At 36.1% G+C, this 24,948-nt stretch overlaps 2 protein-coding genes across 15 annotated transcripts in view; one reads left to right on the top strand and one right to left on the bottom strand.

Moving 5' to 3' along the window:
- The window catches only part of LOC112565084 (probable ATP-dependent RNA helicase DDX58), a 40,159-nt gene extending 32,806 nt beyond the window's left edge, over positions 1-7,353 (bottom strand). Inside the window, 6 exon segments of the mRNA XM_025240337.1 lie at positions 2,457-2,662; positions 3,093-3,311; positions 3,440-3,551; positions 4,659-4,727; positions 6,037-6,375; positions 7,187-7,353. Coding sequence (XP_025096122.1) covers positions 2,457-2,662; positions 3,093-3,311; positions 3,440-3,551; positions 4,659-4,727; positions 6,037-6,042 — 612 coding nt within the window. The 5' untranslated portion in view covers positions 6,043-6,375; positions 7,187-7,353.
- A 2,901-nt stretch (positions 7,354-10,254) lies between these two features.
- Positions 10,255-21,785, top strand: LOC112565086 (transformer-2 protein homolog alpha-like). 14 transcript variants are annotated; one of them, XR_003099344.1, is made up of 12 exons: positions 10,255-10,407; positions 10,890-11,062; positions 12,156-12,230; positions 13,444-13,458; positions 13,710-13,821; positions 14,460-14,588; positions 15,071-15,130; positions 16,318-16,433; positions 17,671-17,771; positions 19,252-19,705; positions 21,366-21,432; positions 21,687-21,785. XR_003099344.1 is itself a non-coding variant. In XM_025240342.1 (10 exons), the coding sequence occupies exons 1-10, from the start codon at positions 10,321-10,323 to the stop codon at positions 19,254-19,256; spliced, it is 873 nt and encodes a 290-aa protein (XP_025096127.1). In that variant the 5' UTR covers positions 10,255-10,320; the 3' UTR covers positions 19,257-21,785. The 14 variants fall into 14 exon arrangements, 3 of the variants coding, with proteins under 3 accessions (XP_025096127.1, XP_025096126.1, XP_025096128.1); XR_003099341.1 differs by having other exon boundaries at positions 21,351-21,432; XR_003099343.1 differs by having other exon boundaries at positions 19,252-19,738.
- The last annotated feature ends 3,163 nt before the right edge of the window (positions 21,786-24,948 follow it).

The following is a 24,948-nucleotide window of genomic DNA, read 5'->3' as shown; positions in this document are numbered from 1 at the left end:
TCTAAAAACATATGTACAAATTTTCTCCCTTTCAGCTATTTTAGTTTTTGTGTAAAGAAATAAATGTGTATTTAATAACTAAAGGGAAAAAATTTGCTTTACACTGTACAATTTTAAAGAAAAAGAAATGTTAATTACCTGAGGAAGTTTTTTAATGTCCCTGTCACCATCTGCTGCCTGACTCTGAATAGACTGTTTGGCATTTAAGTAGTGATGCATTATGCAATTGAATGGGTGACGACCATGAGTGTGGTGGCATTCATCTAAAACCACCATCGAGAACTCACAGATGCTGTTAATTTCTTTTTCTACTAATGCATTCAGAAGAATCTGGGCTGTCATCACAAGGACATCTTTTCTGTTAAGTAATAGACATTAAAAGAGAAATGTAAATAAAATATCAGTACTGAAATCATGATTGTTTTAAAAAAGACCAAATATGTCTACAGTTAAAGAAAAAGTTTTCACACAAAATTACTTTATTCATAAACCCAGTATACTTGCCTATGAGTTTTTAAAGTATATCATTCTTTTGGACTAGACTTCCTAAATAGGTAGTGGGTGACCATCCCCAAATCAATGTACATCTCCAAAAGTAAATGAAAAAAATAGACAGAAGATAACAATAACAGTTTTACGATACTGATTTTGGTTATTGACTATGCAACTGATGCCGTGTCTGTTGATACAACAATAATGGTCGGCATTATTCAGTAAATACTCAAAATGTAAAATGTGAACTAGTTCCTTTAATTAGTGAATGGCCTGACCTTTGATCATAACCACAATCAACTGTTATGATGTTATCGATAGTTAAGCAATGTTAGCCCTGCTAAATCGCATGCCTTCTTTAACAGTTTTTCAAAGCTGACTAAAGCAGTTTGTCAATCTCCACTATGCATGAATACCTTTCATGCATACTCCAATTACTATTGAACTACTATTGAACTTACCTCAGCAGAAGCTCGTTGATGGGCACTTTGGTTGCATCTAAGTTGTCACTGCTAAGGAGGTGGCAACGAAAGGGGCTGAGGTATTTTTTACATGATTTATATTGCTGGTCAGCCAAAGCCACCTGGTTAACCAGAAACACTATCTTTCGTACTCCACGTGTTTGCTGCTCCAGATGAGCCTGAAATCAAACAATAAATATAATACTTTGCTCAGCAATAAAACTTACTTTTAAACCACAATGCTAAATCTGCTACATAAATATCCACATGATTTTGGGTTTTCTACAAAGACAGCACAAGATAATTTATGCAAACTACCATGAATAAAGTTTCATGATTTTATCATCTCTTTATTATATATCACAATCTCTATGTCCAGTCATCTCTTGTACCACTCCAGTGAGTACACACCTATATAGTCTATATAATATTTATGTGTCTACACACAAATCTATTAAAATTCAGGTTCAGCTCAGCATGGAAGAATTTTTTTCTGCCTGTTTATAGTACCCATGTTCAAATTAAAATTGTTGCAATCATTCTGCAGCTTACTTTTCCATGATCAAGCTTTTGTCTCTGCGTTTGAAACTTTCCCATAAATCAGGGTGTATGGTTTAATTAATGCAGACAGACCGCCTAAAAGACTTCCTCTGCTGCTAACACACTGGTCATTCTCATAGACTCGTGGACTTCAGTGGGGACCACAAACCTTGCACAGTCCACTGTGGCAACCTAAATGTTTTCATTCCCTTTGAATGTGATCCTGGCACTTGTGACTAGTGGTGGGGTGGGGCACATTCCTTCTAATCCATTATACTTTGTTTCCTTCTCTGGTATAGGTCTCAACATTCCAACATAATGTTCAGGTGGACTAGTGTCTTAGCCACTAACTCGATAATGCAGTATTACTGCATAACAATGATTTCATGTGACACATGTTAAATGGATAAGCCTACTTTTGCCATGGCCACAGTCATCAGGAGAGTTAGAGTCTATCCAACAAGTGCTATATGAATGTCTCAGGTGGTGTAAAGGTGTAAAAATATCACTGCAACTCCTCTGGTTTTGTTGTTAAGGAAATTTCAAAGTTAGAGAACTTGGAAAAGTTTCAATTCCATCTGCTGTCTTAAGAAAGCCTCAAACAGTGACTTTATGATCCACATACAAGCATACACATTACCAGGCTACGGAGCCTCCCTAAAATTCTATTCCTGAATAACAGCAATTTTTCCACTTCTGAATTTAAGAAATGACTACATTCCAATGGGATAATCTGTGTTGCACAAAGCCAACTTTAAATGTTAATCACTCCCTTTATTCTCTGCTAAAATGCAATTTAAAACTATACAACGCCAAAAAAAATATGACTGGAGAAGGGAGAAAATAGCAGGTGATGAAGAATACAAATAATCATTAAGTATTATCAACAGTCTCACAAAAAGTTCAAAGCTTAAGAAGAAATTCGTTCTAAATAAAATGAATTTGGCTGAAAAAAACTCTTACCCTCATAATCTTCAGCGCCACTAGTGTTTTTCCACTGCCTGTGGGTGCACAAATCACAACATTTTTTCCTGTTAGACCCAGTTCTGCCAACTCCGTTTGGTACTCCCGTAGCTTTATTGGCTCAGCAACTTGATCTTCTTCATTGTCAGTATCAGCCAGATCATCCTCAGGAGGATCAACCTCAGCATTGCTGTTGTCTATGTCAACTGGCACAGACATTTGTGGCCAAATCAAGAAGCTATTACCTCTTCAGATTTTGTCAGTCAGACTTGTTTTGAGCACATGACAATTAAAACTAGTTATCACAATTAATGTAATATAGTTTACTGAGGAAATAACTGTCATTAATAAATAGTTTCAGATAATAGCACAAAAATTCTATAAGTACAATGTGTGTATATATATATATGTGAATATAAGTTTTTTTGGACTTGGCATCAAAATAACAAATTTAACAAAATTCAAGGATTATTTAGATCAGCATGAAAGGGGTATGAGGGGTATAACTATTTGCATGAAATAGGTCGGCCATAGTTCAAACACAATAAAATAAATGTGACACACAAAGTATCAGTGACATTTTCCTTTCTCCCCAAAGCTGACACATTGAAGGAACTGAGATGACTGTCTTCTTACCATCAAAAAGACCACATTTCTCAGAAAAATGTTTTGTTAAGTCCTGATGATTTCCGTTAGCCCCATTTTTACTTGGCACATTTACTGCTCCAACAGCCCAACTGCCAGATGTTGCATCACTTTCTGCTGTTTCTACTTTCTTCAGTTCTGTAAATTCACTGAATTCTTCATCCTGAATATTTAGGCTTCCTTTGTGCTGACTCTGATTGATCCTCCTCTCTGATATAAAAAAAAAATTGACAGCTTTAAATAGTTGACGTTTATCACTAGCAGGAATGTATGTAAAAATAAGAGTGTTTTTGTGTCTGTGTGTGTGTGAGAGAGAGAAAAATTTTGTTAGGCCTCACCTGTAATTGTTAAGATTTTCAGCATTTGAATTAATAGTTTGAGGGTCACTCTCCTGTCCAGAACTTGACCCACACAAATTGTGTAGCCCTGGTGTGTGTGCTTCAAAGTGTTCTTTAAATAAAACATAAACCAAAATAAATATTTTAAAATTATAATTTTTTTTTCACCATTATCATCATGACTATATATTTTTTTCTCACCATTATCATCATAAATAGATATATATATGTAGAGAGAGAGGGACTGAGGGAAAGAAATCTTTCTCAATCATTCATTTCTTTGTCCTGTATACTGGCTGACCTGTAAATACCTAATATCCTCCTCTCCACCTCAAATTAACAACTGAATCAAAAGATGGTTGTGACAATGACAATTCTTTATTAACCAGTTGTGAAGTAAGCAAGACATGCTTTTTTCCATTTAACCCTCACCCTTTATGGAGTAAGAATAAAATAAGTAATTAATTAACTAAATACTAAAAAATTAACTACTAATAAACATGAAATCAAAAGAGAGTGGAAGGTGAATATATACAAAAGCAGTAGTTAAAACAGATATTTATTTATCAGATATACAAGGGTTTTGAAGTTGTACAAAGTATCTCTGATGTTTTAGGTTCATGCTTCATCAAATTTTCCTACATTGTTGTATATGTATTTTAGCCAATGGAGTCAAAAGCAGTTTAGGGAGTTCAGTTGCTAAAAATGTAGAGGGAGGCTATTCCACAACACACTCTCTGAGTATTTAAGACTTGATTTGAAAAAGTTCGAGTCTTATTGGAGAAAAATAGCAATTAAAGAGAGTCGGGGACAGTTTATCCATCAGCATTTTATTAAGGAAGATGCATTTGTTAAATTTTAGTCTGTTTGTCAGAGGAAGGACACACAGACAGGCCAAAGTCATTTGGCTGTATTTTTGGTTTAAATAAAACTGCTTTAATTGCTTGCCTCTAAATGCTTACTGGAGGGTTTATTGAATCTCCACTAGCTGAGACCCCAGAGGGTGGAGGCATAGTCAAGGGTTGACTGAATGTGGGCTGTATAAAAGAGTTTTCTTGTGTGAGTGTCTAGAAAATGTTTAATTCTTGACAGCTGGTAGACCTTCGCAGAAATACTTTTGCTGCTGGAGATGAAGGAACTGCCAATGAATAAAGGGGTTAGAAGGATAAAAATAATTTGGTTCATTCTTGTTAAATACACGTTATCATCTGTACCTTACCTGACATATAAGCCTCTTCTGAACTTGAAACACATGGATGTTCTCCCACCCTCTGAGAGGCACGAATCTCTTATTAAAGGAAATTAACATGCTTACATTTAAGCATCTTCTCTGAAATTAAAGTTTTAATTTTAATTAAAGTTTTCTTAAAATAATAAGGATTTATACATGTCACTTTCCAAAGATTTTATCTGATGCTTTACATAAATAATATATAGACTGAATCATCAACAACCATGCACCCATATTTGCATATAACACACACTCACTAATACACAATGTAAACTACAGATATGTTATCACGCTAATGATAAGGACAGGGTCACAGTGAAGTCGTCGTTCTGAAAAAATTTCTTAAGTTTAGACTTGAAGTGGTCAAAGAATCAGTGTCAAAGGCTGATGGGTAATCTGTTTCCATGTTGATGGGGCTTTGTAGAAGAAAGAACTCTGTCGATACATTCTTGTCATATAGCAAGTGGACTCGCACATCGACAAGCTTGGTGTCAGAAGATGAGCTAAGAAGTTACGTGCCTATCAGTGGGAGTGAGTATAGAGGTACCAAGGACCAGTAGCAGAAATGGTGGAGTAAGTCAAAGTGGAAAGTTTGTATGACATATGATCACGATTAGCAGCCAATGAAGAAAGTATATGATAGGTGATATATATACATATTTAGATGATCTGCAGATGAGGCAAGCAGCTTTATTCTGGATCCTTTGTCTGTGAAGAAGATACTTGAAAATTACAAATGTCCATCCTTGAGAGTACAAATGCACAGATTAGAGTTTTAGTTGCATCAGTGGTGACATAATGATGAATGGTGCAGATCCTACGAATGTTCAAGTAAGCAATTCTGCAGACATGAGAAATACTCTGATGAAAAGTCAAACTCTGAGTTAAGAATGACACCCAAGCTGCAGACAGAAGTGGAGAAAGGAATAGCTGAGCTGTTTATAGACAGAGACTGAGAGAGAGAAGGACAACTAAGAAATTTTTTGGACGAGTAAGTCGCAGTTAGTCTTATCATCATTCTTGTAGTCTGCTCTGAAGCATCCAGGAATTTACGTCAGCTATCCATTCTTGTGTCTGTGTCAGTCGTCCAGACAGTTCAGTAAGTGGAGCTGACTGATACAGCTGTGTATCATCAACATAACTCACATGCAACATTTATCCTTTTTCAATGATACCTATTATTAAGCAAACTAACAAAAAGCACTTATCCCATTGTTGAAAAAAAAAATTCACTTTTATATATTTATGCTGCACATCTTTAAATATTTTGTATTTTTGATAAAGGAAAGAAACAGAAAAATAGATTGAAGCACAAAGAGTGTTGTGATATATGTGTCATTAACTTAAAATGAAGAAGTAAACATACTTCCATATTCTATTTCATCAATTTTCTGCACGAGTTCTTCATAGCCATTCTCGTACATGATTTCAAGAAGTTTTCCATACCATTTTCCACTGTGGCGATGAACATTGTTGATCATATAAATACAACTCATCAGATTCCCACAATTTTGATGAATCCTTGTCAGCTTTTGACATTCATCTCTAGATAGCAATTTTTTTGACAAGAGAGAAATCATGAGATGCATAGGGTCAACCTGTCTCCCGACAATATCTGCCATGAAGAACTGAATCAAGTCTTGTTGCTGGGACTGACGGTCAACATCACCGGTTTCAAGTATAGCACAATGAAGCCATTTATATTCTGAAATGAAATTAAATATTCATAAACTTGTGTGTGTCATCATTTTCCTGCCAATATTTAATTTAGAATTGCATATGCTTATTAACAGACAAATGACATAAGACACAAAATATGGTAAGATAAAGCTATTTATACTCATGTATCATAAAAAAAGACTTAAAAGTTAAACAAGGTAAATATATCTCCTTTCACTGCATGTCAGGTTTGCAGGACTGATGTGATTGGTACCTCAGTGATTCTATCAAAGGTGGATCTCAATGCTATTTTCCTCTGAGGATATTTTGGCACTGCAGGTCAGCATATCAATGTCAACATCAAATCCCTTGGCTGAAGATGTCTAAATACGCTATGTATTTCTCAACCGAGTTGGGAACCATTGCACAGCAAAAGAGACAGAAACAACATAAGGGCGCTTGGGAAAATATAAGACTGTTCAGATAAGAAAGAAAGAGTTGTCACCTTTTCTGTTGCCCCCACAGACTGCTTATAAAGGGGGTGGGAGGGATGGAATGGAACCAAGTAAATTAGAGAAAGCCCTTTAGATCAAAAGAAAGTGAGAGAGAGAGAGAGAAAAAATGGTGCTTAGAGCAGGGATGGGCAATTAAAGGGGCCGCATGACAAAAAAGAAATGTTAACTCAGTCAATCTCCTTGGCGGGCGGGCCACCAGGTCTGTCTTAGAGGAAGAAAAAAAAGTAAATAAAGGCAAGCCCTGCAGATGACAACAAATAAAAATTAAGGAGAAGCCAATGTAAGCAAGGGTTGGAAAGATGGAGGAGAAAAGAAAAATGTGAAAGACTGTGGAAGTCATACCAGATTTTAATGCCTTGTCAAACAGTGACCACATTGCCTTTGATTCGTGTTCCTTTTTTTTTTCACTATACTTCAGAAGAACATTCAAAAAGTATTCTGCTGCTTCATTACTTTTATCTTCTGACTCTAATCTTTCTACCTTTGCTGGACAGCTGAAACAAAGGAACATAAAGGATGGAAATTATCTAGAAAGGTTATAAGAATCACAAAAATTGTTTTTTTCCATTAACTATGACTATCAGCTCGATCAGAGCTGAGGTGAAAAAAACTGATTGATAAACAAAAGTAAATATGAAAAAGATCATATTATCATGTACAGGTAATTCCTTGTTCTTCTAGTTCTGTGAGTGAAATGATCTTGCCCTACTTTAAAAAAACCCTATGCCTTTCATTTTCCTTAATCAGTGTTCGTAATCATATATGAAAAGTAAATAAAAGTCACTACATTTGAAGCCATAATAAGCTGAGATTCTAGAACATTTTAATCTGTGACTAGATATGCTACACCACTGCATTTGACATTTTTCACTACTGTAATATGTTGAATTTGATTTGGTGCTCTTGTGATACCCTTTCTGCATAAGATTACAGCAGTGTTTCCACAATGCATAGAACACCAGATTAAAACAATATACCAAAACATTTGGATTTGCTACTCAAAAAGGATGACAAGGAGCATACTTGAAAGCATTATATTAGTGGATTTGCACTGCTTCTTTTGGCTTGTGAACTCATTATATATATATTTTTTAAAAAGCATTCTGTAGGAAGCCCTATGAGTAACACAAAAATCAGACCTCTATCTGTTGATCCGTTCTATGACTGGAACTATGGTGGGGAAATTGCAGCCTTGATTAAATTAATTGTGCAAACAGGATCGAACAGCTTCTGGCTACACCCGTTTCATACCTATATGGCATTCTATTGACAACACGTTTTTATGCGTCGTGTGTGTGTGTTTTGTTAAGCGTATGAAGGGCCGAAATATGGTTCTAAAAAGTTAACTTTATGATCATTTATACACGCGAGAATTATACTCACATTTATCCAAATCTGTCAACTTCATTGCCATCATTATTTAAAGGACGAATTACATTTACTAGATGTTGCTGTAGAACAAGTTAACCATTTCCACTGGTCGACAGAGATGACGGTGTAGTCAACGTCGTTGTTGTCCACATCAACGTCCCCATCATTGTCAGCATTGGTGTCTCGGCTGGCACTGTAGTTTGAACACGCTGGACTGTCGGTACATCCAGACATTCTCAAAGCGACTTTTTAAAGCCACGAAAGACGAGAATTCACATACGTTTGTGGAACTGGATGCGGATTTTTTGTTGTCCTTCTCCACATTCGCACGATATACAGGATGAAGAACGGAAACACCGATAGCAGCTTTTATATATCCATCGCCCAGCTATGTTTCGTGTCTAGAAATATCTTCATTAGAAACTATGCAAACGGTTATATATAAATCTTACTCGACCGCACTTTCGTTACAATGTTCTTCTCCCCGCTGTACTCAAATAAATCCCTTCTCGAAAAGAAAATAAGCACGACAGAAAACTGCAGTCTACACGCCTTATAAGCGAAAGTAAAACTGATGAACCGTTTCGTCGAAGCCTGCACTTCGTTCTGACGTGTACTGCAAAACACCTGCGGAAAACCATTCGCTCGATTTAGCTGCAGTAAGCAGTGCTATTTGGAAAGCCAGCGAATTCTCAACATAGTTCCTGGAACATGTATTTTCGGTTTTGGTTTCTCGATTGTACGTGGATGTAATAATCAAATGTGCCAACTGATATTATCCCACAGCCCGTTTATGTGTACAGAGAGGTCGAACATCAAGCATATATATATGTGTTCCTTTTCAGTCATTTTTCAACCTTCAAACCAAAGTTCACCATGGACCGATCGGTGAAATGAATTAATTAAGGTATACACGTTTCGTTAGCCCTTATTGGTGCACCCGACATCGGCTGAAAGGAATGAACACACGATAACAGCATGGATATGTGTGTATCCAAGTTCGTGATTGCAGAAACAGACGATCGACGTAAATTACCAATTTAAAAAAAAATACCTCCTCTACCCCTCTCTATCACAGTAATAATGAATAGCGTACATTATTTAATAACTATGCGAAATGATATATATATATCTTTGCCCTACAGCAATTATATAGTATGCCATATCTCTTTCGGCCGATGTTTTATAGTTGTGGACGTTTTTAAAGTGGTTTCGCCCGTGCGAGGGAAGGTAGGAGTACACGCGGTGCTGACTTTTACTAGCGGTAGGTTGACCCTGAGGCAGGTTACAGAGATCACATGCAATTATAACCCGAGCATTATATCAACATGTCTTTCTCAGCCGGGTGTTGGCATTTAGAAAGCTGATCAAGTGTTCGAAAGGGTTTACAACTGAACATATACTGTCAAGGTTAGGATCGACACTTGAATGTATTCTCCATAAAATAGAGAGAAAAATAAGGGAGAAAAAGATAAACCGCAGAAATGACATACACAAAGACAACTGAATTTTAAAACTATTTTTATTGCTTTCGTCTTTATATCTCTATATCTTTACTCATAAGGGATGATAATATTCAATATTTTTAGTTTATTCCCCTGGTGGCTGACAAAAAGTATATCTGTGTTTGGGTGCAATATTCGTACCTGTACAAATGGGCAACAGTTCACACCTGTAACACAGAGTCCATTCACCATCTACAATAGCGACCCCACGGTTCATGGTCGTCTCGTGATGACCACAAGGTGAAGGACATCAGCTGCATGTTTAGCTTCTCTAAAACCTGTGTTTCTTGTTTGTTTTCATTACATGTCAACAGCACCCGTGACAGTCCAAACATGGAGCTGGTTATAAAGATTAAAACATTGAGTTGTGTGATATAAATTTAAATAACTTTACACTAACATCTCTGAGATATGAGCGTTGTAAAAGTTACTGATCCGCGAAGTTTAGTGTAGCAGACGGCTGTAAGTGTAGCGCATGCGTCTTTTCGTGAAAAGTTAATTCGAGCATATATTTTACAACAAAGTAAAACAATCGAAAAAAGAGCTTTTTAGATAATTTTTCAAGAAAGAATTTATAAATAATATTTATTGCTATCCCCCATGATGCATCACTACCCGCCATTTTGTTCAGAGAGCCAAGGAATTTCCGACGTTGAAAAGCACAAGGGAACAATGAGTGACTTTGAGGTAGGATTCTTTTAAAAACTTTGAATCCCTTAAGTATTAAGTATAATAATTTGCAGTTTTTACTTCATATGCAGATGCTATATGAGTAATAAAACAGGTTTATCCGTATTTTGAAGCAATCAAGCGTTATTTTCAGTTACTATTCCGTTTCTTTAGTCCTACAGCGTCGGTTCTGCTTGACTACTGCTCCCCACTCACCATGCATTCAGGACCCATGTAGTGTGTTTCGTTGGAGGGTGTTTTTACTTTCAGAATTAACGTAGATGTAATAGTTTTTTTTTCCTCATTTGTGTAATTTTAGCCATATTTGCAATGAGTCACTATATCGGAAAAGTAGTCTTTATTTGCAATTTGGATTATCAGAACCGAAAGAGTCTGTAATGCTAACACTGGGCAATATATCTTCAACGGTTTTTAGCTAAAAAAAAATTGAATAAAAAAAGAAAATTAATGTTGACTTTGTGTTTCTGTTTTTAATCTAGACATCTCCACCCAAGGAAATAGAGATTGATGCTGATGGAGACGAAGGTGAAGCTCTTTTGAAAAAGTCTCCCTCGCCAGAGCCTGCTACTGAGAAGACTAATGGTAAAGCAGACAGTGACCGCAGAGAGCGATCTCGATCCCATTCGTCCCATGGACGTCATAGACATAGAAGGTGTGTATTTTATGTGCTTTCTATTCTGTAACAATTTCTGTTTCATTTTTGGCGAGGGGCTGAAATTTCCGCAAGGGCACTTAGGGGCCATCAAAGGTCCGCTCAGCCTTTATGTGCAGCAAAGTTCGAGTCGTGTGTCAGGTTTCGGCTGCTCTAGTGGGAGATTCTACCTGGAAGTGAAGAGATGGCCTTCCCCACCTCTACGAGTGAGGCTCGCTAAAGATGGCTGCAACTTACTTGACGCTGTATGAAGTGGAAAGAAATCTTTGCAGAAACAGAATATTTCGTGATCAAACTAATCCCATTGATTCATGGGATGATTTAGCACTCTATCAACTATTAAGATTCGATGTAATGACATCCTGGAGATTGTCAATGACAGACACGCAGACTTAGTAATTACAAATCTTCGGGTGCAGTGTCACACCTGTGTTGCAAGTGTGTTTTTATGCAACGGGTGCCTTTCAGAATGTGTGTGTGTTGTGTATGCTGATCTTTCAGGCTTCGCCCAAAGAATGGCTGGTGAGATTTTTAACTAAGTCACAAGAAACTGAACTAAAATACAAACCCTCCAGTGACAGTTGCTTAGTTTTGACACAAGTTACACTATCACTAGTGACAGTCTTTGAAGGCATATCTGCACAAATAATAAAAAGTAGTAAGTACCTGTTCACAAATGTTTTATGTAAGAAGGAGCAGCATACACTGATGCTGCTTGTAATACATGTTGTACAATGCATTAGTCGAGTCAACATTTATCAGGCTACTTAGTATATTTGTCCAGTCCGCCTTTCTCGGATTTTTATATGGTGGTATATGGTCCCAACTGGAAAGGGAACAAGAAGAAGAATATTATCTTTGTCTCTCTTCCCTTCTATTGCTGACATGACATAAAAATAGAGAGTGGGGCCTATTTTGGTTGAATTGTAACAGTACAAAGAAATAAAAATATGCATTACCAGTGTTGTAGTTTTATGTACAGACTATAAGGACTTCGTACGCTATACTCAGGAGCATTTCTCACAAACACAAAATGGCTTTTCCTGTGAAGAAACAAATGTATTAAAAAGTCTGCTTGTTAATTTATAATCAGGTCAAGTCACAGACGATACTCAAGGTCAAGATCCAAAAGTCCATATTACAGCAGTAAACGACGAAGATCTCGATAGTAAGTTAATACTTAACATTTGGATTATGAAGAAACAAAGATGAAAGAAACGTAACGATATTTTTCATAATATATGCATGTTGCATTTGATTTGACTTTATTTTATTTGTTCTAAGGAGAGAAAACTAAATGTAGATAGCAGCAGTCATGAAAATAAATAAAAGCGCCCACAATATAATGTTTTCAAACTTTTTTTGATTGCATAATGCACCTCTGTTTCTTGAGTAAATTTATTTTTTGTAATTTGATCAGTTACCTTTAACAAAACACATTTTAGCTTATGCAATTGCTGATTAATTTGACAACACTACATTAGATAATTTTTTACCAACAGTCTCCTTTTGTTTACACATTATGAATTTACACCACAATCTACAGATCTCAGCAGCCATTTTTAGTTTTCAGAGGTGGCTGAACAACATATTGCTTTGTTGGTAATATTTGAAGTTAATAGCTATTCCTGTCATCAGAGATCAGTTTGTCTTTTGGGCCTGTATCAATTTAACTTACGGTGTTAGAGTGGTATAGTCATTTTGATGTTGGATAGTAAATATGACTGAAGTGATGTGGTTTAAGTCGCAGTGACCGGTTCCCAATCAGTCTCTTCTTTTATATACTTTAATGTGTATTCTGTAGAAAAGGAATAAGAATAACAAGGAATCTTAGGTGCTAATCTTGCTTGTCTGAACTAAGAGCAACCTATAATTGCAAAATGTTCATTGTAATTTGTTACCATTAGTGTGTCAGGCTTGCAGATTCAGGAAAAATTATTTAAATATATAAAAATACAACGTTGCGCCTTTTATTTTGTATGTCTCTTTCAAGTGTAGAATTATACTTTTTTTCTATACACATGAAATCAAAAATTTCAGAATAATAACGGGAGGGAAAAACAGATTTGACTGCTGCTACCTACAAAATTGATGAAATTATCTGTGATTTTGAACCTTGTGTACATGCATTGGATGTTGTATTTTCTATAATTATTATTAAGAATTATTTTAGAATAATAGAAGCAAGTTTATTTTACACCAGCTTGTTACTTTACATCATGATACATATCATCATGCCTGTTTTTGTTGTGTAGTAAAACTTGCAAGTAATAATGATTTCTTTTTTTACATTGCATAACCATGCATGAGAAGATAACCCTCATAGATTAACCTATACTTTTATCCTGATATACTTTTATCAAAAAATTTTTTGTCTCCAGCTCTCGCAGCAGAAGGTAAGCTGGATTCTCTTTTTTTCAAAAAGTCATACATCCAACACATCTTAGATAAGACTTGCTGACAGACCATAAATGTCTACCAGTTTTCTTGTTTTCCATTCTTACCATAAAGTATAATTTTGAGGAATACTTTTTATGTAAAAGTTACCTGATAAAAACGATTTTTAGAGGTATTAGCAAAAGTGTATTAACAACAGGATCTTTATATGTAAAAGCAATGATCTTAATTTCTCCTCCTTTTCTTTCAGTTATAGTTATGATAGAGGAGAGTCTCCATACTATAGTGACCGTCGCAAATCTTACTACAGAAGTCGCAGTCGTTCCCCAATGTCTACAAGAAAACGGCATCTTGGTGACAGGGTATGTAACAATTATCTTTATGGCGTGTGTCGGAAAAAGACATGAAGATCAACCTCTAGGACCACATTCGAACAAGAAATAAAATTAGCAGCTGTTTTCAGTGATTACAATGTTGTTTAGGCAAATACCACTTTCTTAATGAATAGAACTATATTGAAGGCTGATTGCTTATGCACATAAGAATTTGTTGGCATCCCCCAAATAAAATAATTGGTACATAACAGCTGCCACTTTCTGACTAGTACCATGCAGTCAGAAAGATGGCATACAACATCACCTCAGACCAAACACACCCTCTCCATCCCAAATTTCAGCTGTTGCCATCAGGCATGAGCTACAAAGTGCCACATGTGCGAAAAACTGCCTACCAGAGGTCCTGAGTGCCAGCAGCTTTTTATCTTAAATAGAAAAGCCCAAGGACTTGTAGAGCTGGCATCCTCTTTAGGAGGTTTCACATGTATGTGTGAAAAGGTGTGTGTTGAATTTCTTGGTATGTATGTCTGCCCATTATGGTGTGTATATATGTGTATGTTCATATTATATTTGTATATGTGGTTGGATTTGTGAGCAAAAGAAAACAGATAATAAAGTTTGATTTGATTTTCATATTTGTGATTTAAATAGGTTGCTTTGTTTAGGAGCATCCAGAAGCGAATCGATGTCTTGGCGTGTTTGGCTTAAGCCTGTACACCCAAGAAAGGGGGCTTCGTGAAGTGTTTGGTCGCTATGGGCATATCGATGAGGTTCAAGTGGTATATGATCGGCAGGTGCGTAGCTAGCAGGAATTCTTTATACACAGTGGGTTTTCTTAAGTGTGTGTGTTTTTAAAGATACATTTTTGGTCTCGCAATAAAGGTGCTTTTTTTTTTTCTTTTTTTTTCTTTTTTTTTTCTTTTTTTTTTTTTTTGTATGCATATAACGTGCATGTTTGACAGTCTCATATGTAGTGTGGGTTTGTATTTTTTAAGTAGATGTTTCTTAGTTTGGATTCTGATTTGTTTATATAGCAATTTTTCTTTAAAATCAATTTTTTAAAGTTTTGGTAAGACTGTTAGTACATTTAATTTCTTAACATTTGAAAATAAAACGGATTCTCAACTAGATTTGAGGGGAATTCTCAAGGCTGCAGATGTGTGTAGAAACAAAGCCACCATTTAATATATTTTTCAATCTGTCCTTGTCAGTGCTAAGGATTCATGAATTTTTATCAAGTTTTCAAAAGTATTTTCTTTCCCCATCATATTTTCAGACTGGTAGATCAAGGGGATTTGCCTTTGTCTACTTCAAGTCACCAGAAGATGCTGTAGAGGTAGGTTTTTAATTTTTTGGTAATTTGTCATCTCAGAACAAGGCTTGTTGAAAATCTACAGTGGCCATAAAAAATTACTGTGAAATTTGTCTAGACACCTTCCTGATTTCATATGCACTTAACAAAGTGTGAGGCAAATAAGAATTATCTGCAGAACCAAAAGATCTATATGTGTGTGTGAATAAATATAAGTGTAGTAAAATTAATTTTCTGTGCGTATAAAACTTTTGAAGTAAATTTTCTCTTTTGATGCTATTGCCTCATTTATCGCTTTCATTCAAGGACTGGGCTTAAAGGGGAGAGCACTCTTAACTTTAGGAGACTGCTGTTTCCCCCATTGCCCAGGACAAAATTTGCTTAAAGTGCAGTTGTAACCTTTAGACTCCTATGGGCAGGTGATCTTTATCAAAGGAAGACAGTTTACAATTAAAAAAAAAAGGTTCCAAAACGATTTAAGGTGAAACTCTTTACATAAAAGGTAGCTTAACCTTTTTTTGTTTATATATGAGTTCTTTCATTAGTGTATTTGGAAGTCAGGTGATAGCTTCTGAATTTTTTTTTTAAAATTGCCCAATGTTGATTTACAACTATTTTGCCTTTTAGCCAACAAATCACGAAAATAGGGACGTTTGCCATTTTTAAATTCGAAAAATGATAGCCACAAGTTCACATTTTTAAAGGTATTAAATTAATTGCATGTTTAGGCAGTAAGAGATATAATTCAACTGTTACAAGTAGCAGTTGCTTCAAGTAGTTAACACAAGTAATAAAAATTGAAAAGCGATTGCCAAATAAAGCATAGCTATATGAATATTTTTTCCTAGATTTTATTGTTTTGTGTTTGTAAACAGGGTTAGCGCTTTAGTAAAAGTAAACAGGCTTGGTTACATACCTTTAAAGCCCACCCGAAATAGTTTTTTGCAGATATGGATATTGTTTGTCACAGTATTAAATTCTGTTATCTTAAATTTGATGGTAGCCTCCTAAACTTGTTTTCCGCAGCTGCCTCGGACCTTAAGAACTGTCTGTAACAATAGAATTATTTATGTGACACGCTTGCCTCAAACAAAAGTGTGTTTTGTAGACCTGAGCACCTTTAATTTATCATCATTTGCATCTTTCATTATAAAATTTGAAAAACTTAATGAGTTGACTGTCAAGCTTTTATGTCTGTTGTCCCTTTTCAGGCTAAAGACAGATGCAATGGCATAGAAATTGATGGCCGCAGAATTCGTGTGGACTTTTCCATCACAGAAAGGGCTCATACACCAACTCCTGGTATATACCTTGGCAAGCCAACATCGTAAGTTAACTAATTTTCTATGGTTTGCATTCTTGGAAGTTAACTTCTCAACAGGATAGAGTTAAAAAAAAAAAACACATTGCGCTATGTGTAAATAAGGGAAAAAACTGTTGGTACCCGTTAAGTTCGGTTGTCAACAAAGGTATTTTGAAAGTAGGCAATGTCAGTTGACCAAGCACCACGTTTAAGACAGTTGCCTGTTTCTCACTTTGACATGGATTTGTACTTCAACAGCCAAATATGATAATATAAATATTAGTTCATGTTTAATGTATATTCTAATAAAATATTTCATTGTGTGGCACTTTGTATACATTGTTTAAATAGGAAAAATGTTTTACTTCATGACCTTTTTGTATGACATGAGCTTTCGATAAAGCTACCATCTTTCATTTGAATTTAGTACAAGGCGGGGAAAAACCTGTATATCTTAAAATTCACACCAAATAGATGTTTAAAAAATGCTTATTAAAAGTGTATGTCACTATTAATAGGTAGAAATATTGAAACACATTCAGGGCTTCTGCTAAGGCTAAATTCTTTGGGGTCCCAGGGACCCCTTTTTCAGATTTTCAAAAGGTCCCGTTCTTAGCCCAAATTTGAAGGGGACCCCATTGACGAAAATTGAAGGGGTCCTCCGAACTTTTAATGCGTACTGTACGCAATTTTTTGCGTAAGCCGAAGCCCTGACATTGCACCACTACTGTTTGAAATATTAAATCACCTTGATTTCATCCATAGAAAATGAGTTGAAAACAATCTTGCTATTTTTCGCCTCTGCCTCAGAGCATTTGACTAAGCAGTTACCTATCTCCATGGCATGTGGTGGCTGTATGAAATAAAACTTTTAAACTGCTTATTATGCCTATTAAACAAGTTGCATTAATAATGCATTTGTCAAAAAGTAATTCTTGTCCATCTGGATGTATAATTTTGTATCACTCTGCAGACATTTGCTTACATTGTTGGTTACTTCAGCTGAAAAAAACAAAGGCAGTTTTTTAGGGAAACTTGATGGAGTTTAATGACCGTAAAGAACATGAATTATTATCAGCCTAGGAAGTACACAATTAGATTTTGGCTGTATAGGTTTGCATAATCATTCTACTAAATGCAAATAAAGGACACTTTAATGATTTTTAAAACTGCTGAGAATTGTTATCATTATTTCATTTATCAGATTTGATTGCAATCAAATAAAGTAAATTAATTCAGAACACCAAATTTTTGTTGCCAGACGCAGATCTCCTGGTCGCAGATATTCATCTTCATATCGCCGATCACCGTCACCCTATTACTACAGTCGACGTTCACGTTCACGATCATACTCACCGCCTCGTAAGTATTATTGATGCCCAAGATCCTTGCTTGTTCAAGGAGAGCAATGAGTATTTGTGGTGTGAGTCATGGCTTGATATGACAAGGACAAGGAGTTTTGCACCTTCTGTTTACAGACATTTGAGAACAAGTATCTCATGTTTTGTATTTCTAATGTTGGCCTTTAGGACCAGTTGAATTGCCATTTAATCTAAAAAAGTGGACTGGCATATTTCATGTTTGGTTGGGTTTGATGTAAAAACGCAACAAAATGTTTCATCAATATCTGTCCTTTAAGTTCATCAGAGGGGATGCCTTCATCTATTTTTAAGTGGTATCTTTGTGACTAGGAGCTGTTAAAGTTCTGTTTAGCAGGTTTTCCCCTAAAGAAGTTGTAAAGCATTTCATATAGTGTGAACTGCATCTGTACAGCCATGCAACATATTTTGCCAGGGTTTCCTGTATTTTCAATGTCCAAATATGACTGTTGGTATGTCATGGTCAAATTAGTAAGTAAAATAGATTGTTCCAGTTGAATATTTTGCTAGACTTAGCAAGACACAAAGTACTGTACCAAAATTTAGAAAAATACACATTTTGAACTGTTTTATCCCTTGATACTTTTCACAACACATTTAAGCATATTTTCTTTTTTTTTTTTTTTTTAAACCTTAGTAGGGTTATTGTTTTTCTTCTCCTGCTATGTAAAAATTGTTTGCTTTGTCATTATCAACTGGCTGTTTCAAAGGCTGGAATAACTTGAAATGGAATTGCCTTACAGGCAAAAGAGAAATTCATACTTGTGTGACAAAATTATTTTTAGTTTTCTTTTTATTATGTACCTGTACTAGTGTACTGTATCATGACTTCAGATATGTATTTAGAGGGAGACGTGTTTACAACATTAAGAATGTCAGCTCTTTTGTGTACTTTTGTCAAACATTACTGTAGTTGAGTGCTGTAGAGAGATGATTTTACCTTGTTACTCCAGCAAGATCTTTTTTCATTTTAATTAATGTCTGTACATAAAAATGTTAATCTAGTTCCTTAAATTTCAAGCAAGACTTTCATCTGTATATATTGTTCACTATCTTCTCAGCATTTGAAGAGCATGGACAGTTGTGATGTCAAAAACTGGTAGTAACTTAATGCTGCCTTGTATTAAACACCTTTTTTGAATTGACTTGTGGGTTAAAGCTAAATTTCAGTTTTGACTTTTTTTTTAATTTCAAGAAACAATATGGGCTTTTCTGATTAGTAAGAAATGTCAAAACAAAAGTTATGGAAAAGTTGCATTTTTTAATGGTGACATGAAGATTCAGACATAGCTAGAGAGGATCTTGCCTTTGCCACAGGTTTTTAAGGACTTTTGTTTGTTTGTTTTTTTAATGACTGTTTACTTTTACATTTAAAAAATTGTCACAGTGTTGCAGTTGGATTTATGAACTTTGTAATAAAATTATCTTGATGTGTCATTAATCACAGTGTTTTCTCTTTTAAGGTTAATGAAGAAAGAAAAAGAAGCGTGTGAAGAAAGAAAAAGAAAATTCTTGAAGATAAGCTGTAAGAGGGAGGCAACGAAAATATAAGGGCTGGCTATGAAGAGAAGAACTTCGCAAGAGCGAGTTATCTCCAGAAGAGGAGAAGAAAGCTTCTGTAGTAGACGGGGGGAAAGAAAATGAAGGAAATTTTTTTTATAGAAAATTGCCAGGTTGGAATGAAGATCTGAAGTGGTGTGTTGGGTTTGCTGCCCATGATGCAAATGCTCAAGTTCACCCGAGCTTAAATAGAAGGAGACAGTAGTCATCTGAAAAGCTGCAAGACAGCAAAAATAGAAAATCAAAATTTAAACATGCGAAATTTAGCAGCTCAAGTTTGGATGAATTATGAAGAAATGAAGATGTTGTCCAGTTTTGTCTTGCACCTTTGGAACAGATGAGCAGAAGAAGCCAAGGGTATGAACAGCCTTGAACTTCATCCTGTTCAAAGTGTGTAAGCATGTACAAAAATATTTTGTGACAAAATAGCCATAATGTATTTTAGACATTTTTAGTTAAACACTTTTCTGAAACAGAATTAAAATTTTAGCATTCTGAAAGCATAAAATTGTTCTTCACTTATGTAAACTGCATGCTTATTTTTAAACAATTGAGTTATTGCTAGTGTATGCAGGAATAAAAGCCTTCATCAAAAGTGTAAAGCCAGCTATTTTAAAGAAAAGTTGAAAGTAGCTTGGTATGAAAGCACGCCCTGCTTTTTTAAAATTAAAAGGAAATGATAATGCTTTGTTTTTAAAGTAATTTATTTTTTGTGTTAGTTTGAGGTTGTATTAGTATTTACAGTGGTAAAACTATTTTTAGATTTGTTTCTGTAGCAGAAATCTTTGATATCTTCTGCTCACCTTTCCAATTTTCTTAAAAACTTACAGGGAAGAAACAGTTTTATCCGATGATACCTTTTTTAAATCTGCTGCAATTAGGATATATATATATTGATTAACACCTTTGTAGCAATCGGTCTTGTATGTAGGAGTTAAATCCTTGATAAATAAAAATGTTTCTCACAAAAATAGTACATGCTTACACAACCTTGTGCAGTATTCCAGTGCATGATCTCATTTTTGTCTTTTGTCTTTAATTTGTGCAGTCATTAGACTGAAAAAGTAAACAGGCTGATCAAGTCATAAGCTATTTCTGCATACTGTCAGGTTTTAGTATGTTTGGTATTTCTGTTACAGATATTCAATTCCATTATTTTAAATGGACATCAGGCCATGAATTCATTCAGAAGACTGGCTAAGTCTGGTATCAAAATGAGACTATAAAATAAAGGATACAATGAATTTCCCATAACCATCTTGGACTTGATGTTTCACAGCAAAACAGAGAAAAAAAATCTTTTTGCAAAAGAATATTACACGTAATCAAACATTTCAGTCAGATGAAACTAAAGATTAACTGCAGCAAATTGGGGGACGTAGAAATAAATTAGTTGTAAATGAGTGAAGTTGGCATTAGAAAGTCTGACTCAAAAAGTGGTCAATAACATAAAACCTTTATCATTTTGCATGATCGTGTGCTGTAAAAGCATAGAAAACCTGAAACTTCAAAAGTGCTGAAATATTTTATGTGACAGAACTTAACGAAACCACTCATAGGCAACAATCTGCCCAAGAGTGGGCTATTTCCAGGTCCTGTCAGTTTACTAACCCAGGCTTTACTGTTGTGTGTGACAACCAAAACCCAAACACCCAACCTTCCCTTTTGTGGTGGTTAGATGTGCACTGTTTTTCAGGTTACTCTTAGGCAATAGATTGCAGATTCCTTTTCCCACTGTGTTCACTTGACTACTTGCAGAAATCGTGATTGCTTTTAATGATCTTCAGATAAAAACCTTATATTTCCTTCATCAGTTAGGTTTTTTAACCTTGATGGTTACATTAGTAAATCACGTTGAGACGTCTGAACAGCTGTAGCTTTGAGTGTGGGCTTTGTAGTTGCATTAAGAAAGTGGAGGAGGATACAGACAGAATATTTTTCTTAGGTGCAGCAGATAGTAAGACAAGCAGCAATGTTTGTTTATACGCTTAATGTGTCACAGAATTCCATTAAACAGGATGCATGGAGAAAGTACTGCTAGTATGCAGCAGAAGTCATGAGTACTTCTTTATTGGTAAGCAGTGGTAAGTATTTTTTTTTTGTTAATTTTTTTCGTTGTACCAGTTTAAATTATGCATTGTGAGGTCTGACGATCTGCTTCCCCCGTCCCATCCATTACACGAGATCCCCAGTAAGTACCAGATGGTAATTGTGCCAAGAATGTCTTCGTGTTACTGCTGGCAGATTTTTTTGTGTGTAGTGCTACCTAAGACGGTTTCAAATTGAGGTGATAGAGTTTTCAAAGTGCAAGTATTTATTGTCTCCCCTTTTTCTACAGATCTTTGGCCGAGTCGCGCATCACCGGCAATACCACGCTTTCTGTAGAAGCGTTCAGCTTTCTTTCCATATTTGAGAAATAAATCATGGTTACATTTTACGTTGTTGCAAGAATTTTTGTGTTTAATTTATGGAAAAGTAAAACTTATTTATTGTATGTGAGAGCACTTGTATATTAAACAGCACAAACTGCTTTTGCCCTATTTCAGAAAATTGATTGTTGACCAGGAATTAGTCTGGCTGCACGATGAGACGCTGATAGTTCATCTTGTACAACTAACAGTTCCAAATCTCTGAATGTATTATTTTCTTAGTGTCAGTGATATAAACGTGTAATTATTGCATACATTAAATAATACAAACGTAATACGATGTATATCAAAAGGAAAGGCTGTTATTTTAGGTGGCCAGGTAATTGAACCCACTTTGCGGTAAATGACGTACAAATATTTAAAAAAACACAGTAAGAAAGCGGCAAGCTTTCGAAAAATACTTTTATTATTTCGCCTTTTTCTGCCACCAGAACCGTTTTTTCTTGCGTCTGGTCCTTCTCTTCCATCTTCTGTGGACAGTCCATCTTGGCTGTCAGCATCGCAAATACTTCTGCAATAATAGAAGTTCCTTTTTTCTTTCTTTTCTTTTCAACCTTCGTCTTGTTTGCATTTTCGGGCTAACAGCCACGCAGACGAGGTGCGCTTCATTTGCAAACCGTACCCACGAGCTTCCGTGATATTTTTGCTGAGAGCCAGAAACACTGACGCCTGCTGATCGATGACGAGGCTGTCACCAGGGAAATAGTTGTCGAGAGGTAAGCGCGGGTTTGTGACGAGTTTGTTTGACAACTTCGCTCACTCCGCTGTCTCTCACAGTAATGTTTCGTTTTATCGCACGCTGGGCTAGGGGCTCGAGCACTGTCCCCTGTTTCTGTGCCTTGACTCACCGCACTCTTGTGTTGCGTGTCTAGGCAAAGAGATCAGGAGCAAACTGAATGAAGTCTGCTAGAGGAACAAGTTGGGTGACTGACCACTTGTAGCTAGCTGCACTGTACAACCATGACGTCAAACATTTCGAATTGGCTATACGGGCTAGTCTTAGAACGCTTGATGGTCGAAACTAGCCACAGTGCAGCTACTGTAAGATGGCGTGGCATTTCTTTTTAAGTCGTTAGGTGCCTGAACTATCATCATAGCAGCGGTTTTTTCACGTGGAGTACCTTCACTTAGATTTTTTTTTTAAGTTTAAGCGCAACATTCATCACAGTTGACTGATTATACATATACATCTTTTCGAATTTTACATACATTTTTGATAAAAACGTTAATCGAATATACAAATGTAGGTTATGTATAGTCACGCATACGGCACCAACACCGTTAATATTAATAAACGTGATTTATATAGCACATAATCGCGCTTAAGGAGCATTCTCCAGCGCTGAAGACAAATAGGAGACCTACACAAATATGAAGGAATAAGAAACAAGTATGTACACGAGAAATGAAAGGGGAATCATGGGAACAAACATTAAGGATGCAGAGTGTCATAAATCTGCAGAAGAACAGCATTCGAACTGGTCAATTGACTAAAAGCACCGCTATGTTGATTGGTGTTAGAAGTAATGTTCCTGGAACGTGTTTTTGAACACGTTTAGAGGATTCAATGGAGGTACGAGAGGTGCAACACAATAGTAACAAAAAATCCGCTGACCATATGTGGTTGTTCTGGTGACCTGGGATAGCGTATGGTCATCAAACGAAGAGGTAAATAGTCTGGCTGGGAAAAGAAAAATGCCAGGAGCCTGCAAATAAATTAGCATAGTTTGTGCGAGAACGGATGGGTAGCCAGTGCAGAAAATGATGGGAAGACGTGTTCCCGTTTCCTAGCTCTAAGCACTATACGTACAGCAGAGTTCTGGAGTTCATGAAGAAGGCATGCAGGGTAGCCTGCAAGCAAAGAGTTCTGAGATAAAACAAATTCACAGACAAGAGAGAATGGCTAATAGCGCTGATCTTATGTAGCTTTTAATATGCAGACAGACGGCTGCTAACTTCTCAAAGGTGATGTCTGCAGTAACGAATCGGACGACGTGAAGGTGATGGTGGTGTCGCCCAGCATGAAATATTTAGGTTGACTAATGAACGATTTCTTGTTCTCAAGCAGAACAGGGCATCCATATTATGGCTGTTAAGTTTAAATTTCTTATTTACCATTCAATCTTTGACAACACTACTGAAGAGTTCCGACTAGGGCTTACCAAGAACAGCAGAAGAGTCGTCGATCTGAGGCAGCTTGGATAGGAAGGTCCTTTATATATATAAAAACCAGTGGGCATACTGGTATTTCTGCGCTTTTTCACGTCAGATCTCGACACTTAAAGACATAGTTCTAGGACACGTGGAAGGAAATTTATTCAAACTTGGACAAGGTGCAGCATAAAAAGATCGGTACTTGAAAGCGTACACGCAGACGAGTTCACAAGTAAAGGCATGGACTTTAAAGTGCACACATTTGCAGCTGAGTGTAATCCCCGCTGGTATCTGGGAAAGAAGTGAGATCCAAAGTTGGTGGTTGGCAACAGTTAACGACCTTCGTCGGATCCTTGCTAATCGGCTTGTCACAAAGGACAAGTCGTGGAATGACTAAAAGAAACCTTTTTGCTGCGACCAGCGCGGGAAGGTAAGTCTGACAAGGGCAGCTTCTCATCACCTTCTTTATTAGCAAAATCCCACACGAACAAGCTGCCTTCAAAGTGGAAAGCATTTTTGAACTGTCCTCGTTTCTCAGTCGCCGTTGGTGACAAAGAGCAATCTTTCATGCTTAGGATCGCTGGCATGAACCAGAAAGAAAAGGTAAGACTTGAAAAAAGAGAAGAGGAAATGATGCACTACATTTTCCGCTTAGAATACGAGCGAAAATTGCAAATGTTCTGGAGAACCTTTTTTTCTTTTATTCTTGTTTTTTTTTTTTTTTTTTTTTTTTTTTCAAGTGAATTTAGACATCACCAGAGTCGTTTTAGGAAATGGGTGGATACCTGACAAGCAGTGTGCTTGTGTGTGTGTGTGAAATTTTCAGGGACAACTACTGTAAATTTGTATTAATCTCAGTGTGTTTTAGCAACATCAGTGTGCTTCCAGAAACAAAAGTACATTTGAAGAATTTGCTATGCAAATTTGTTCAGGCGTTTTTGAGACATTAAAACTTTGTAGGAACTTGGGCGGTTTTACCTTCATCAATTTTTTTTTTAAGTACAAGCTGTTTATTGT

The sequence above is a fragment of the Pomacea canaliculata genome, linkage group LG5 (genome assembly GCF_003073045.1).
Source record: "Pomacea canaliculata isolate SZHN2017 linkage group LG5, ASM307304v1, whole genome shotgun sequence".
Classification (NCBI taxonomy): Eukaryota; Metazoa; Mollusca; class Gastropoda; order Architaenioglossa; family Ampullariidae; genus Pomacea; species Pomacea canaliculata.
The sequence above is the reverse complement of the archived record's forward strand: the minus strand, read 5'-3'. Positions and strand labels throughout refer to the sequence as shown.